The sequence below is a fragment of the Hyperoodon ampullatus genome (assembly GCF_949752795.1).
Source record: "Hyperoodon ampullatus genome assembly, chromosome: 18".
Classification (NCBI taxonomy): Eukaryota; Metazoa; Chordata; class Mammalia; order Artiodactyla; family Ziphiidae; genus Hyperoodon; species Hyperoodon ampullatus.
This window is the reverse complement of record NC_136931.1, coordinates 35,266,011-35,282,972: the sequence shown is the minus strand read 5'-3', so window position 1 is coordinate 35,282,972 and position 16,962 is coordinate 35,266,011. Positions and strand designations below refer to the sequence as shown.

At 55.8% G+C, this 16,962-nt stretch overlaps 1 protein-coding gene across 1 annotated transcript in view; it reads right to left on the bottom strand.

Moving 5' to 3' along the window:
* Positions 1-3,510: 3,510 nt before the first annotated feature.
* The window catches only part of ZNF423 (zinc finger protein 423), a 339,930-nt gene continuing 326,478 nt past the window's right edge, over positions 3,511-16,962 (bottom strand). The window contains exon 8 of the mRNA XM_079724190.1: positions 3,511-3,638. Coding sequence (XP_079580316.1) covers positions 3,609-3,638 — 30 coding nt within the window. The 3' untranslated portion in view covers positions 3,511-3,608. The remainder of the gene's footprint in view (positions 3,639-16,962) is intronic.

Sequence of the window (16,962 nt, the reverse complement as noted above, 5' to 3'; positions counted from 1 at the left end):
CCCCCATGCATCTCGCACAGTCTGACCCTTTCCCATCACAGCACTTGTGACTGTGCACTGCTGGATGTTTATTGGTATGCTTATTTGTTAGATGGCTGTCATGTGACTGTGAGCTTCACATCACCCATCCATCCCTATATCCCTAGCACCTTGCACAGTGCCTGGCACACAGGAGCAGCTCCATAAATATCTGCCAGATGGATGAATGAATGGATTAAAGGCTTGGTCCTATTAACTGAACACCTGTAGGTGCAGGCCTCAGCCTTAAGAATGCATGCTTTAGAAGGGAATAAAAAAGCAGGTGGAAAGTTAAATATTAAACATACTATGAGTTTAGGAGGAAGATTCTCTATCGCTAGGGCAACTCGAGAAGGTTCTTCCTATGGCAGCTTCTCTACTGAGACCAAAACCCCTATCCACCTGCTTCCAGAAGCTCTAGGCAGGAAGCCAATGACAGGGATCTGTGGCCCAGGGGACCTGGTCCATTTCTCAGCCTGGGCTAAATTCCTCCAGCCCACAGAGCCACTAGAAACTGGTGATTTGTACATGCAAACCCAGCACCAATGAAGTTAGGCCTCCAGTCACCTCGCCCACTTCCCACTGCCGAATCCCCTGCTCCAGTGTCCAAGCTGCTGGTGGCTGATTCCATCACACCCTCTGCTGAAAGGGACCACGCCTATGTGGGATGCCTGGCTTCATCGTCCTCCTAACAATAACCGTGCCACTTCCGGGCCTTTCTCTGTACTCAGCCCTTCCTTTCCTAGAAGCCTCCCAGTGACCCTCTGAGATCCCGCAGAACTGAGAGATAAAGTGGCTCATTCCAGTTCCAAACCGTTTGACTAGAAGTGGGGGGCCCCCAAAGCACAAGTTTATAGCCCTGCACTACCCCCCAACCCCGTACTTCCTGATGGTGACAAATACCAGTCCCAGTCAGGGCTGCCATGTCCCCCCTACAAGCCCCCTCCCCGCACAAAGTCACGAGGGGCTCTCAGCTGCAGCAGCAGGGGCAGAGCCAGCCCGAGAACAATGGGGCAGGGGTGAGGGGGAGCCGGCGGGGTTCCCCGGCTGCCTTGTCGTTGCCATAAACCTCATTACCTCGCGGTCCCCTAGGCTGCCTCTCTCCTTACCCAAGGCATCCGCCGGCTTCGCTGCTGATTCCCACATGGCGAGAAAAGCTCTTAAACCCCCCGCTGTATTTTTAATGGGGGCAGTGACTAATTTAGCCCTACGCCACCAACTGTCAAATCAAATCTTCTATTGGTACTTACTGAGGACTCACCTGGGTTCCACAGGGTTCGGGATAAACCGGGCCTGGAGAGGGCCCAGAGACGGTGATCCGGGAAGCCCCCGGGACACGCTGGTCCTGCGCACAGTCACGGCATCGTCTGAAAGGCAGGCTTGGCTGTGGACTCAGGGAAGCCTACCCCAGCCCCAGCCTGTGGCCGGCCACACTTTGGGGAATACTGATGCCAACCCTGAGGTCTTCCCCTAAAATGGTCAAGTCTCTAGAGGACTAAAATTTGGAGTTCACCACCTTTGGCTTCCAGGAGGTAGGAGCCCGCAAATCAAAGAGCAACTGGGGCTTCCCTGGTGGCGCAGTGGTTGGGAGTCTGCCTGCCGATGCAGGGGACGCGGGTTCGTGCCCCGGTCCGGGAGGATCCCACATGCCGCGGAGCGGCTGGGCCCGTGGGCCATGGCCGCTGAGCCTGCGCGTCCGGAGCGTGTGCTCTGCAACGGGAGAGCCCACAGCAGTGGGAGGCCCACGTACCGCAAAAAAAAAAAAAAAAAAAGAGCAACTGCTTCATTCTGTCCAACACTGGCAGGAGTCCACTCTGAGATTCGCAGGCATAAAATACCTTTAGAAAAAGCAACAGCCCCACCCATGTCAGAACATTACATGTGGTGACAGCAAGGGGAAGCCCCTTGATATGGGAGTCAGAAGATGCTGGCGATAATTGCTCCAAATTCCACGCCATGACTTAGTATTACAGTATAATTAGGTGCAATCTGTCTGCCTGCTTCATTTCCGCTCTACAGAGGGTAATAACCGCTTTTCCTGCCCCTTGTGAAAAGTTAACAAGGAAGGGCTTCCCCGTGCAGGTTCTGAAGCCCTGGCCTCTGACTGGCAAGTTGGCTGAGCACCAGCACAATGGAGCCATGGGAGGATGGGCATGTGGGAGGCTAAGTCTGCTGGGTCGGTCCTGGGGCGCCAGCAGGACCGAGAGGAGGTGAGGCAAGCAGGGCACCTAAGGGTGCAAAGTGTCAGGAAATGTCCATTCTCGGGGCCCCTGAGAGCGGGGCCCCCCCCCGAGATTTTGCATCCTAGGCACCTTGCTGGCCCCAGTAGAGTCCTGGCTGCAGCCACTTGTCTCAGTGCTTCCATATCCCACTGATCTCTGTGATTGGGAGACTGCTGCTCCTACCTGGCTCACTCTGCAGCCCTCAGCTCTGGAGCTCATGGGGCTGGGCAGCCCTGCCTAACTCCTGTCCAATCCCCATGCCTTGGCCACAACTAGAACCCAGGTCCTGCCTGGAGTCCTGGCAAGGTAAGGGTTAACCACGTGACCGGCTTCATCCAGCAGCCAGGAAAGCCACACCCAAGGGGGAGAGACGACGTGGATGAACAGTGAGCCACCCTATCAACCTATTCCGTGGCTTCAGTGCAGTCGCCCGCTTATCCTTGGGCCTCAGCTTCTCCATCCATAAATGAGAAGATCAGAGTCTTTAAAGGTTCTTCCCACTCTGACTTCCGTGCCTCCTGCCAGCTCATCCAGTCTGTGTGCATTAGATGACTAGGTTTCTTCCTACCTGAGGGGAGCTGGGTCCATTGTGTGCAGGTCCCCACTAGCATGTGTGATCCACGGGAACTCACACAGGAACACACCCCGTAGGTGACGACAGCCCTCACACAGCCCTGGGCTGGGGAGGAGAGAACCAAGCAGCCGGATGCTAATCGCATGGATTCCCTTTATTGAACTGTACTAGTTACTGCAGTCAGATTAAGTCACATTTAAAAGCAGACCATCCAGTTGCACTGAAACCGATTATATTCATTACATAGTTTTAATCACTGTCCGGTGAACTGGCAAATCCAATCAAAGCATTAGTCTTTAATTAAAAAATTAAAAGGAAATATTCAGACAATAGCCAAGCAATCACATCACGATGCACAATTACCTAGAATTGCAATTTAAAAGTAGTTAACCAAAAGGGGGGAAAGAAAAACAAGAAAGAAAATAAAAGAAGCAAAGCAAAAAAATCACACTAATCCTTTTTTTAAAAACTATCAATATAATACATGAAGGAGCAAAGGACAGTAGGCTCAAAAAGCGGGTTTCTCTAACTCTAGAAATGTAGTCTGCGGCGGAAACTCTAAAAGCACACTAGCTGTAGCAGGACAATAAAAAATACTGAGCATGGAATACTTTTAATCTCTGCCATTAATATTCATTTCCAGCTGCTTATAATAGCAGCGCCTCATGGCCAAATCATTAGAGTTTTACATCTGGGTTGCAAATGACACTTTGATTGGATGTAATGTTCAAATGGCCCTCCCCACGGCGTCTCCGGCAAGCCTTCTGCGGAGAGGTGTCCTGTCGAGCGGTCCCTCACTGTGCGTGCTGGCTCATCGTGTGGTTCTGCAAAGGCGAAGAAAGGGGACACGCATGAGGGCAGAAGAATGGAGAGCGTGCCTGTCCCCTCCCACTCAGTGCATTTACGCCGAGAGCCGCAGAAAAGCATCTCGTTTATTACAAAACAAAACGCAACAAGGAAAAAGTGCTCCGGGGACGCAGCTGCCAAGACGCCACGTTGATTTGGGGATTGGGGATTGGTTCCTGTTGCTGCCAACCTGGGCTCCCTATGAATTTTTGTTTTTAGACCATTCAGGTCGTACTGTGGGGACTGGCTATATGAAGGGAGAGGGGAAATGCTGGGGAGGTAGTGGGAATTAAAAACATCCCTGTTCACCTCTCCATCTCCCTTTTGCTCTAACGATCAGGAGGAAATTATATCTGATCGCCTGCAGGCTTCCCCCAGATCTCCTTCTCAGGCCTTCCAGGGAGCTGCTCTGAGCTTAGTGCAGGGAGACAGCAGATGTGCCATGCAGTCCTCCAGCCAAGAAACACCCGAGTGGCACGGACATGCTGAGGAAGTGGGCGGCCTTGGTGCCTGTGGCCGAGGCAGGGGGCAGGTCACCCACAGGGAGGGCGCCAGGGGAGGGAGGCTGCCTGTGCCGTCACGAGACAATGCTCTGGCCAGAAGACTGTTGTGTCATTTGTCCAAATCCACCTGGGAATCCAGGGCCTGGGTGGGCCCCTCTGGCCAAACGCTTCCCTCTCACCACAGCCCACGGTATCTCCTCCCTCACACCAGCCAGAGCAGGCCAGCAGTGTAGGTCTGTTTCCATGGGAGCTAGTGGCCTGGGGCTGGGGGTGGGATTTGGCCTCTAAGAGCCTACAATCTTTTTGTTTCTTTTCAGTGGTCTGTGTTCCAAATCCACACCAATCTCATCAAAGCCTCAGGTGGTATTCGACCTCATGACACCTGGAGAAAGGAAACAAAATCCACCCGGGGTAGGGCAACCCTGCTCGGGGGCAGCACAGGACCCCCAGTGACGGGGAGCAGCCTCCCCAGAAGTGGGCGCCCCGCCAGCGCAGCCACTCCTCCAGGGCTGGGAGCCGCACCTGCAGCTCTGCCGATGACCACCAGGGGTCAGGCGTGGCGCTGCGTCTCTCTCCCGGGCTCCGGGTCTGGGCGGTGAGGGTGACCAGAGGATGCCCGCAGCTTCGCTGGGAGGCCTGGGACCACCCCTGCTCCCCGGCCCAGGGCCCCGGTGGCAGGCCCTTCCCACGGCAGGCACGGCTGCTGCCCCCGGCGATGGTACCAGCCCCTCCGGTAAGCTCACGGCCAGGGAGAGGCAGCGCCCCGTCCTCACACAGCAGTTGCCCGCTGACTCCCAGGCACACAGTACACCAACCACTGCCGCCCTCCTTCCTTGGGCTCCCGGGCACAGGCCACGTGGCCGGAGTTTGGCAAGCACACGTGCTATGTGTGGTTGCAGGCACATCTCTGTCGATCCTCACAGCAGCCTTACAAGGTAGGACGTGGTAAAATGAGGAAACTGAGGCTCAGACAGGGTAAAAGTACATCCAGCTAGGAAGCAGGAGGGGTGGCAACTAGAATCCAAGAGAGCCGGCGGCTTGGGCGAGAAGGCAGGGTTCCCACAGCGCCCTACGCCCTTGGGGGCACCCAGTCTGCGGATCATCTGAACTCTCCAGACATGAGCACAAACTCTGCCAGCATTGCCTGGCACCTCGGTGGGGTTGTCAGGGACCCAGAGGCACAAGGCAGGTTGTCTGAGGCCACAGATGGGATGCGGCGGTTTCCATGGGAGCGCCCACCCTGCCGCCGAGGCACCTCTCCCTGCGCTTGTGCACAGCCAGCCAGCCAGTCCTGCGGGGAGCTGAGCCCACCCTGTATCAAACCACCCTCTTAGCTTCCAAGCCTTTGCTGATTCAGCTCCTGCCTCCTCTCTCCTCCCAACCATGCTACTCGTGAAGTCCTCTGGGACTTCTGGGACACGGCACTTCCCATCTCTGCAGCTGCTCCAGGAACCTCCAACCCACGGCCCCCACACCTATGTGCCTCCCAAGGGCCAGCCTGGCCGCCTCTGCTGAACGGCAAGCAGCGGGGCATCACTTCCTTTCTTGGCCCCAGCACCTGGCCCAGGGCTGCACACTGTGCTGACCGGACCCCCGGGCCTCCCCTGCCCAGCGGTGGTGCAGCAAGTGCAGCTGCCAGGAACGACGTGGTGGTCTCCCTCTCCCACCCTGCCAACAGCCAGTGAGTTAACAGTGCCACGTGGCCCGGGTTCTCCGGGTGTGGTCCGGTCCTTCTTGATTTGTGGGGGGTTGGGGAGGAGGGAGAGGAGGGACATTAGGAAGGTAAACGTGTATAGCCCTTTCCTCATTCTCAAATTATGGTTCCGAGGCTCTGGCACCAAGGAGGCACTGAGTAAATGTTTTTGAATCAATGGAAGGATAAATGAATAAATATATGGGTAGGACGTAGGTATGTGGAAAGGGGAAAGGACATGCCAAGAGGAGGGCACAGCATAGACGAAGGTATGGAGGCTGGAGTAAGCTCGGCAGATGCAGGCACCATTGGGGTGATCCCAGCACAGAGATCACAGGGAAGACTGCTGGGAGCCCCGAATGCCCCTGAATGTGGACTCTGTTTCAGAAGCAGCAGAAAACCAGATGATTTCTGACCTTCACAAAGTCCTCAGGACCACCCACAAGCAACATGGGAAAAGGCAGATGTCCAGGGCTCTCTGGATAATGAAGCAGCCTCTTGCCAAGATGCCAAGAACAGGGCCGGTGTGACACACATGGTCCACATTGGCTCAGCCAGGCACAGAAATCCTGGTGATGGAAACCTACACCTAGGACTGCTGGTTAGGACAGTTCAAGAATAAATGCCACTTCTCAGGTGAAAACAACAGTGGCCTTCTCTCTTAAGGGGCAGTAGCTGGCGGGTCTTCGGTTAGACTCAAGGAAGAACTTCCTCAAAGAGGGTGAAACTTCCTTACCTGAAGTTCTACAGGAACAAAAGCCTAGGATGTCACAGCAGATGGAAACATGGAAACTTGATGCCCCGAGGGGGCCAGGCACCAGAATTCATTCAGCACTGCGCTGTGAAGTGCCTGCTGGATGCTCTGCCCTGGGACGGGCACAGTGGAAGGGAGGGGACGACTCCAGCTGGGCTCGGCCCTTGAGGAGCCTGACTGCATGGGGTGGGGGGGATGCCTAGAGACACACTGACACCCAAACGATGGGTGTGGGCTTAAGGGTGCAGAATGGCGGCTCTGAGGGAGCCCGGTCAAGGCTGCCCAATAAGTATGGGGGTGGCTGAGAAGCCCCTGTGCTTGGCCAGGACGGCATCAGCTCCTCCACAGGCCCAGGGCACAGTCTCGTAAAGGGCAGAGGGGGTGGCAGGGACCGTCACGAGGACTCACCCATCGCCAGCACACCTGTGCGCTGAGCAGCTCCCGGCAGAGCCACTGGCGAGCGGCACAGTTCAACAACCCTAAAAACCCATGGCTGCTTCCCCCAAGGCTTGAAGCTGCGGTTGGTTTGAGGGATGAGGGAGCTTCATCAAGTCTTCTTAGAGCTCCTTCCACCCGGCATGGTTCTCACAAGGGCATTTTGGCTTAATGTTTATTTCTCTGTTTATGCCTGTGCTATATTTAGCCCCTTCAGAGAAGGAAGAAAATCGTTTTTTAAAGATGCTACCAAACCCGCAGACGAACACTTCCCGGCATCGTAAAGGCTGGGGCTGGGGCTGGGGCAGGGGTGGCAGCCGGCAAGGACCGGGAGGTCCCTGGGTGGGGGCGGGGCCTGGCATCCACACGGGCCTCTCTGCCTGCCAGGGAGATGCAGGTGGGGGCCCAGGAGCAGGTGAGAAAAATAAAATGGGAGAACGGAAGGGGGGTGGGTGGCACTGGTGTGCAGCCGAGATCCATCCTCTCAGCAGAGCCAGTGCGGCTCTCCTGGTGGAGGCTTCTGGTAGCACCTGTTCTGAGTGCCTCTGCCTGGTGCACTGGGCCATCTGCCCCCGGGATACAAGTTAGTGACAGGCGAGAGGTCGGCCCTAGCTGGGATCCTGGTGACCCCCACTCTGTGGAAGTCATCCGCAGAGGGCTGAGGCTGAGGATCCCTCTGTCACACCCTCACATTCATTTACATGGCTGTTCGTTCATTCATTCATTCATTCATTCATTCATTCAGAAAACCTTTACTAAATCCCTGGGTGACAGCCACCATACTTGTTGCTAGGAATTCAGCAGTAAAATAACCTGGATTTGGAGCGAAGCCAGGGTATATGTTGGGCAGTGAGGGAGCATCAGGATCACGGAGTCTGTGGCTGGACCATCCTTCCCAAAGCACAGACACACCCTAGCATGGGCCAGTTGGAGATTCTGGTGGGGGGCCCATTCACTAGCCCCAGGAGGCATCCCTGACTCAACACACCTCCAGGCCCTGCAACAGGCATGCATACGCACCACATGCACACACACACATGCACACACACATGCACACACACACACACACACTGGTGTGTCCCCCCCTGGTCTGCAATCAGGATTTCTTCTCCAGGTCTTGGCTCCAGGGTCTGGGACCCTGCTTGGTCTCCCTTTGATGCACACTCACCATAGAGTCAAGGAGAAAAGACTAGTGGTGCTTAAACGTTCTGGCTGCCTGGTGGCCTGGAAAACACTGCCTGTGAGGAAATAAGAGACTGCTCTGCACATCCTGAGATGCACGGGCACGGGCTGGAGAGGATTTCTCTGCACTGCGGGTCATTATTAGCTGCCCCTCCTGTGCTCCAGCCACTCTGATGACAAAATATCTCTAAAGTCCTGGCACCTCGCCTGGTCCTTTGCAAGTGCCCCATTTGTGCTAGCCACTGCCCTGAGTGATCCCAAGGCAGGGGGCAAGCCCTTATGGGCTGAGATGGGCTGAGTCCCGGGTTTGAATCCTGGCTCTGGACTTACCAGCCATGTGACCTTGAGCAAGTTCCCTGATCTCTGGGGGCTTGAGGGGGTGGGGCAGAAATAACAGAGCCCACTTCCTAAGACGCCCTGAGGACTCAGGAGATAATGTGTGTGTACTTATCCCAGGCTGGCCAAGAGTAAGTGCTCCATACAGTGCCATAAACGGTGTCTGAGATACAGCGAGCTCCGTGAACGAGGGGCTGTTTGTTCCCTGCTTGTACCCCCATGGCACCAAACACGCTTGGGGGCTTGCAGTGGGGGCTTCTTGGAGGTCTGACAGACTGATCCCTCTGCCAGTTCTTCCTTCTGTGTGTCCCTGGGGCTGGCGAGATCTCAGGACCGCTCCGGAGAAGGCAGCACCTTGGATGGTCCTATCTCTGGAACAGCAGCATCTAATAAAGGTCCTCCCCTTGTTGTCCCCTCCCCACCAGCCCCCTGGCTACAACCTCTGTACCCACAATTCACTGCTTTCCCTCCCCCCAGGGAACAGTGGGACGTCTGGTGACTTTGTGGAGGAGGGGGGAGGTGTGCACTCATCCCGTCATTCACTCATTCGCTCATCCCTTCCACAGCGGTTCACGGAGGCCCCAGCCGGGCACTGGACACACACAGGTGGAGCCCCAGCCTCTCCCTTGAGAAGCTCACAGTCCACAGTGAATGGGGGCGGCCTGGACTCACAGACCCTTACTCTCAAGGGGCACAAGAGAAGGCCTGGCCCCGGGGCCGGGCCTCACCTCCCTGTGGCAGACTTAAGGGCACAGGGACACAGCCCCCATACCCAGAGCATCCCACCCTCCCTGCTCACCCAGCCCCAGCTGCAGAGCCCACCTGGCTTCGCCACATCACCTCCCTCTGGTTCTAGGTTGGGAAGGAGGCTGTGGTTAATCCCCTTTCTCCCCGCTGCCTACCGCCGGGCCACTCCCTGGAGGCTGCAGCCCCAGTGGCTCTCACAAGGCTGGTGTCACCAAGAGCAGTCTCCAGGAGCTGGGACCAAGTCCAAGAACCTGCCTTAACCACGGGAGGATTCGTTTCCAGGGGATAAGGCAGATCCTTCGGGCTAACGCTGCAGCCGTGTTCAGGCTAAGCGAGGTTCTGTTATTTGTTTGTTTAACAAACATGGAGCCTGACTGCGTGTGGTAGACAGGAGACAGAGAGAGAGAGAGAGAGAGGCACATCCTGGCCTGCTACCAGCTCATGGCTGAAGGAGCAGGTGAGATTTCACAAAAAGGAACTGTGGGGGCTTCCCTGGTGGCACAGTGGTTGGGAGTACTCCTGCCGATGCAGGGGACATGGGTTCATGCCCCGGTCCGGGAGGATCCCACATGCCGCGGAGCGGCTGGGCCTGTGAGCCATGGCCGCTGAGCCTGCGCGTCCGGAGCCTGTGCTCCGCAACGGGAGAGGCCACAACAGTGAGAGGCCTGCATACCGCAAAAAATAAATAAATAAATAAAATTTTTTTAAAAAAAGGGAACTGTGGGGAGAACATTTCTGATTGGGGGGAGCTTAAGGAAAAAGTTGGCCTCCCAGCTGCCCTTTGAGGATGGTTCGGGTTAGGATTTGCACTGGTGTGTGTGTGTGTGTTCGCCTTCCAGGGAGATGGGACCACCCAGACAAAGGCTGAAGGTGTGAAGAATCCGGATAACGATCACAGCCAACACTCATCCTGAGCTCACTGTGTCATTCTTAACTCTTCACTTATATTAACTCATTTAAGCCTCACGACAACCCTGGGGACTAAATACTCTCATTATCCCTATTTTACAGATGAGAAAACTGAGGCACAGAGTGGAGGTGCTACAGCTGGTTAATGGTGGTGCAGGAGATGCACCTGTGCGGTCTGTATGCAGAGCCCACCCTTCACCACAGCCCTCTCCTGCCTGTGAAATGTGAAAAGTGCAGCATATGTTGGGGGAACAATGAATAATTCAGCTTGGCAGAAGGACAGGGTATGTGCCGTGGAGACAAGCCTGGAAAGGAAGGAGGGGGTCTTATTGATGAGGCTCCTTGATGCCAGACGAGGCAGCCTGCCCTTAAATCTGGGCCACGGGGAGCCATCGAAAGTACTTGAGCTGCGGAGTTACACGAGAGGCAAGGAACAGGGAGACGCATGCACCTCCAGCCAGAAAGGTCTATCGGCAAGGCCCCCAGGCTCTCACCCCCGCTGCTCCCTTCTCGGGCCCCCACCCGTCCCCAGCACACGACTGTATCTTTCCCTTTGGGGAAGGGAAAGGTGCAGGCGGCCCTGCTTCCCTCTCGGCTGTGTATCACCTGGGCAGCCCCTCTCTGCTAGTGAGCGCTTATTTTTAGAAGCGTTTGACAATCGTCCAAGGGTCTAAGACGAACAGATGGCCTGTCTTAAAGGCTCGTATGTTCGCTAGTTTGCACTTCTGACAAACGGTAAGCGCACTCCAGAGCACACCATAAACAGCACTGAATGAATACTCGGAACACAATTTCGCTAATGCACGTCATGAAAATTAGGAGTGGGTGATGGCTGAGGTCCCCGCTAAATGCCTGCCCGGTGACGCAGCCGCTCTCCCGGGGACCCGGGCCCTGACGTGTATGCGCCCCACGTCCCCCCGGGCCCACCAAGCAAGCCGGGGGCTGCCCATTTGCACAGAGGGCAAGGAGAGGTTCGCCCGTGTGGATGGGAGACCCGTCCTTGGCATCGGAGCGTCCTGAGTGAAGCTGGTGACCCACCGCCCTGGGACAAAGCCTACGAGGCCAAGGCAGCTCCTCCGCGCGTGGGGATGTGTGTGGGGCTTCCCTGACCCTGCCTCCCAGACAGCCAGACAGGCTGTCGTCTGCCAATCCAGAGCAGCAGGAAGTGAGCGTCGTACCCGCTTAGCTGGGGAAGTCTGTCTCTCACGTGAGAGCCTCAGTTCATCCGGAACTCCTGGCGTGGAGGGAGATTCCAGCTTCTAAGGAGCAGCAGGGTGGCCTGGGAGGGGGATCTACTGCTTTCTGGCAGAACCTAGAGCAGGAGCAGTTTCGGGGACCTCATCACCTGGGGCCATGTGAGGAAGAGCCACGTGACCCTGACTGCTGCTGCTGGACGCGTCCCAGAGGAGCTGACTGTCTGCTCTCTTTCATTCTCCTTGCTGCTCTAAGGACCCCGGGTGGGCAAGCGAGGACCCCCTCTAAACCCCTCTCGCCAGTGCCCAGCAGCACCCAGGACCCAAGGAGCCCAAAGCAGGTGGCCTGGCCAACAACCAGTCCCGTGAATGGGAAAAAAGATCTTCCTTTGAGTGAAAATGTGGGAGAAAATGTTGTTGTGGAAAAAAAAAAAAAGCCCAATAAACTCCCAAGGGGGCAGGTTCTGTACGGCTGTGCTTCGGAAATAAAACCCACCAGAGAATAGATTATTATGAGGGAACTGAAGCTTTCTATTAGGACTCGGCCCGTAAACAGGCTCCCATTCAGTCACCCAACAAAACAAGGAAACTAATAATACCTGCCCAGAGGGCGGGCCCAGTCGGTCTGTTTGTGAGCAGAGACTCGCAGGCCAGCGACTCGACTTTAGGTAGCAGCTGTGCGAGGGAACACGAGGGCTTATGGCTGTGTCACGGGCAGAGGAGGGTGAAACCTTTCCAGGGCTGCTTATACATGTGCCCCTCCTCAGCAACAAGTCTGACGCCGAGTCCCGAGTTAACCTGGCCACCACTGTTGCTGGTTCTCCAAAGGGAGGTGGGAGCCCCTCAGGGACAGGGTGCCCAGCAAACCTGGGACAAAGGACCGAAAATCAAGGGTTTTGGCCGTGGTGTGCCAGGCGACCCCAAGTTAGTTCCCTGCTGTGGATTCTGGCCCCTCCTGGGTGGGGACACTGCACTGGCCTGTCACGGGTCACTGGGAAGTCCATTCTAAACACATTAGCTAAGCGCTTGCTTGGAACCAGACCCTGGGGTTCATCTCAAATACGAATTAAGACATGGCCCCCTGCCCCCAAAGAGCCTGAGTCAGACCTCTGAAAGATAGGATTCCATCCTGCCGGAGCACAGCAGGAACCGAAGCATACAGGCCACCAGAGCCTGAGGAGAGACCAAGGCAGAGGTGCTGAAACTCCATTAAAAATGGTGCGGTAAGGGCTTCCCTGGTGGCGCAGTGGTTGAGAGTCCGCCTGCCGATGCAGGGGACACGGGTTCATGCCCCGGTCTGGGAAGATCCCACATGCCGCGGAGCGGCTGGGCCCGTGAGCCATGACCGCTGAGCCTGCGCGTCCGGAGCCTGTGCTCCGCAACGGGAGAGGCCACAACAGGGAGAGGCCCGCGTACCAAAAAAAAAAAAAAAAAAAATGGTGCGGGAAGACTGGGCTCCCAAGACCAAGCGAGGGGTCTCTCCTCCCACCTCAGAACACATCTGCCAGCCTTAGTGACGGTCAGAGAAGACCAGGCACCCACACCCATGGAACATCTTATCAGTTGGGGCACCACACTCACAGGGTAACATACTGAAAAACAGCGGCTGATGTCAGGGAGACCCGGCTGCTGTGGGCAGAGCTCCCCTACCATGTGCAGCTGGGCCCAGACTGGACAGAGGCCTCCGCTCAGGCGCCAGGTTGCTGTCGGGTCCACTCGACCAGCAAGCTCCACCCAGGCCAGGTGCAAAGCCATAAGGCACAGTGAGGACTGGTGTCATCCCAAGAAGCCAAGCCTCGTAGGAAAGGGGCAGCCCTCGTGGGCTCCAGGTAATGATGGCCCTGTGGGAATGCGGGCCCAGTGCTGCCAGCACTTCTGGTTCTGTAGGGCAAACTGAAAAGTCGAGATTTTTTTAAAAATAAAACATTTGATATTTAAAGCATGATGCAGCCAATGAAAACATGTCTGTAGGTCAAATCTGGCCCACGGGCTGCCAGTTTGAGGCCGCTGGTATTTTGAGAGGCCCTCAAGGTGCTCGAGGTATCTTCCAGTACACTGACTGGCTGATGCCCAGGGTGGGGGGAGGGTGGGCAGTGCTATTAGATGCCACGTGGCCCGTCATTATTTAGGGTCCTCACCTGAGTGAGTGGGAGGTGGGACCCTCCAGGGTTAGTTCTGAAGAAGAGGATGGAGCATAGAAGATGAAGCTCTGTTGAGGCCAGTGTGGTCCCCCAGGTCCTGGGTACCGCTGCCTTGAGGGCGGGGCCCCCCATGCAGCCTAAGGGTTTCTGGATGCGCCAGGTGCTAGCAAACCTGGGAAGCCCGCCTTCCCTAGGGTCACACAGGAGCGTCCAAATGGCCATCTTGGGGAGGCGGGCCAGGCAGCCCCTCCCTCAACCACTCAGAGAGAACAGCACCAGTTTTCCATAAGCGCCTCGTTCAAGAGTCTCGATGATAATCCCCTCGTACCTCCCTTTCTTCCAAAGAACTTGAGAATCCTCCCACCCATCACCCACTGTATCTCACGGGGGAGAAGGAGAGAGCCAGGCATTGTGTGGGCACTGCCCTTGGGGGCACTTATGAACGCAGCGTGGCATGACGGGGCTCCTCTTCTCTCCACACCTACGCCCACCCCCAAACGCACGCTCTCACAGACACCCCGAGGTCACACCTCAAGGGAAGTGGGAAATCTCTGCATAATCCCCCACTGGGTTCCAAAAACATACACACGCACACTCACAGGCACCCCAAAATGAAATGCACGCAGGTACACACACACTCGTGGATAGTCCACAGGCACCTGCACACAGTGCCACAGACGACCACAATCACACACACAATCGTGGACACCCCACAATCCCAGGCGTGCGTGCACACACACACACACGTGACACTGACAACGTGCTGCACGGTGGTTCAGGGTCGGTTATTGTTATTTTTGGCTTTTCATCTCCCCACACAGTGCAGTTAACCTGCCCTCACTCACACCACCGGGGGGGACACCCCTGCAAGCCCCCGCTTGCCGACGACCCAGGTTCCAGCCAGGGCTTCCTCTTCATGGCCATGGGACACTGAGAGAACAAAGTGCCATGAGAGGAATGTCCCAGGTTCTCTCTTCCAGGGAGCAGGGAAGTGGGAGATCTCTGCTTAACCTCCAGTGGGTCCCAAACACACCCAGAAGAAATCCGGGCTCCGGACCCCAGGTCTGACAGCCCTACAAGGTCAGGCGACTGCTGGTCCCGAAGCCTCTACCACCTTCTCTCAGCTCCCCACCCAGGCCAAGCTCTTTCCTCACTCAGCCCTCGTGGCGGCCACTCCACTGCCCCGAGGCTCCCCCCAGTTTCCCCAGGCTCCTCCGCGTCTGATTGCCGTGCCCTGGGAAAGCCCTTCCTGCCCGTGTGATGAGGGGCCCCTGTCTTGGTGCAGCTCCTCACCTGCACAGGTGTCCTTCTAGCACCTTCCTCAACCTGCAGTGACCAGGCTGCTTCGCTGCCCCTCACTAGGCCATGAGCTGCAGGCAGGGACCTCATCTCTCCATTCTCTGCCGGGCCCTGTGTCGGCTCAGAGCCCGCGCTTGCTAAAAACTCAGTATTTCTGAAATGACAGCCAACGGGCAATGGTAGTGAGGCAAAGCCTTCACTGACAGGGCCGGGGAGAGGAGAAGAAATAGAGCTGTCCCTCTCCTCCATGTCCCCGGCCCCGCCCAGGCCATGCTACACTTTTCCCTTAGAAGTCCAGGGATCCTTTGAAGACACTGTGCTAAGTGCAACGAGCTGGTCACAGGAGGACAAAGACTGTATGACTCACTTCTATGAGGTTCCTAGAGACAGGAAGGAGAATGGTGGTTCCCAGGGGCTGTGGGAGGGAGGGGGAGTCACTGGCTCATGGGGACACAGTTTCCGTTTGGGAAGATGGAAAAGATCTGTGGATGGTGGTGATGGTTGCACAACACTGTGAAGGTACTTAGTGCCAATGCACTGTCTACTTAAAAATGGTTAAGGGAGGGCTTCCCTGGTGGTGCAGTGGTTGAGAGTCTGCCTGCTAATGCAGGGGACACGGGTTCGAGTCCTGGTCTGGGAAGATCCCACATGCCGTGGAGCAACTAGGCCCGTGAGCCACACTTGCTGAGCCTGCGCGTCTGGAGCCTGTGCTCCGCAACAAGAAAGGCCGCAACAGTGAGAGGCCTGCATACCTCGATGAAGAGTGGCCCCCGCTTGCCGCAACTAGAGAAAGCCCTCGCACAGAAACGAAGACCCAATACAGCAAAAATAAATAAATAAATAAATAGAAACTCCTACCCCTAATATTAAAAAAAAAAAAAAAAAAAGAATTTCAAGGCTCTTTACACCTGAACTCAACAAGATAGTGTAACAGTATATATATATTAAAAAAATGGTTAAGGGACTTCCCTGGTGGTGCAGTGGTTAGGAATCCGGCTGCCAATGCAGGGAACACGGGTTCGAGCCCTGGTCCGGGAAGATCCCACATGCTGTGGAGCAACTGAGCCCGTGTACCACAACTACTGAGCCTGCGCTCTAGAGCCCACGAGCCACAACTACTGAAGCCCACGCGCCTAGAGCCCGTGCTCCGCAACAAGAGAAGCCACTGCAATGAGAAGCCCAGGCACTGCAACGAAGAGTAGCCCCCGCTCGCCGCAACCAGAGAAAGCCCATGTGCAGCAACAAAGACCCAATGCAGCCAAAAATAAATAAATAAATAAATTTTTAAAAAATGGTTAAGATGGTAAACTTTATGTATGTGTATTTTCCCACAATTTTTTTTAAAATTGGGTGGGATCTTACAGAGTAAGTGGGCAGGTGGGAGGATGAAATGTCTGTCGCAGGCTACAGCTGAATGCAGGGCCGATCCTGCGCTGTAATCCTCATGTCTCTTGTTCTACAGAAGACATCTTTTTTTTTTCTTTTGGCCACGCAGCATCTGGGATCTTAGTTCCCCAACCAGGGATCGAACCCGCGCCCCCTGCATTGGAAGTGCAGAGTCTTAGCCACTAGACCACCAGGGAAGTCCACGTCTCTTGTTCTAGGGTTGGAAGTTGGAAGCTGGAAGTTGCACAGACTGTAGCAGCGAGACGAGGCGTGTAGAGGCCTTGGCTGGACAAGTGGGAGCTATAGCATCCAGGGGACGTATCACTGGCCAGAATTGGCTGCAAGGCCTTTTCCACCTCTGTGATGCATAGGGCTTCCTCTGCGGTGCCCGAGCCTATGGCTATCATCAATGGCACAGCTCCCAGGGCCACAGAAGAACAGAGGACCTCTCGAGACCTTTAGAACCAGGGGCTTTATGCCCTGAGCACAGGGGCCTGAGCCACACGGCGGAGAGGCCTCCCCTGCAATTACCGCCAAGTCCAAAGGACTGGGGCCTTGACAGTTTTCAAGCCCTGCTGGATGGAAGTGTTTCCTCTGCTACTTCAGTTGGGGGACAGGAAGCATGCATGAGGTATACCCACAGACGTATTTTGCCATGTTGGGAAAAAAAGTGGGTGGAAATTTTCCCTTTAATTTTTTCTGAAATCTTTCCAGGCCTTTACAG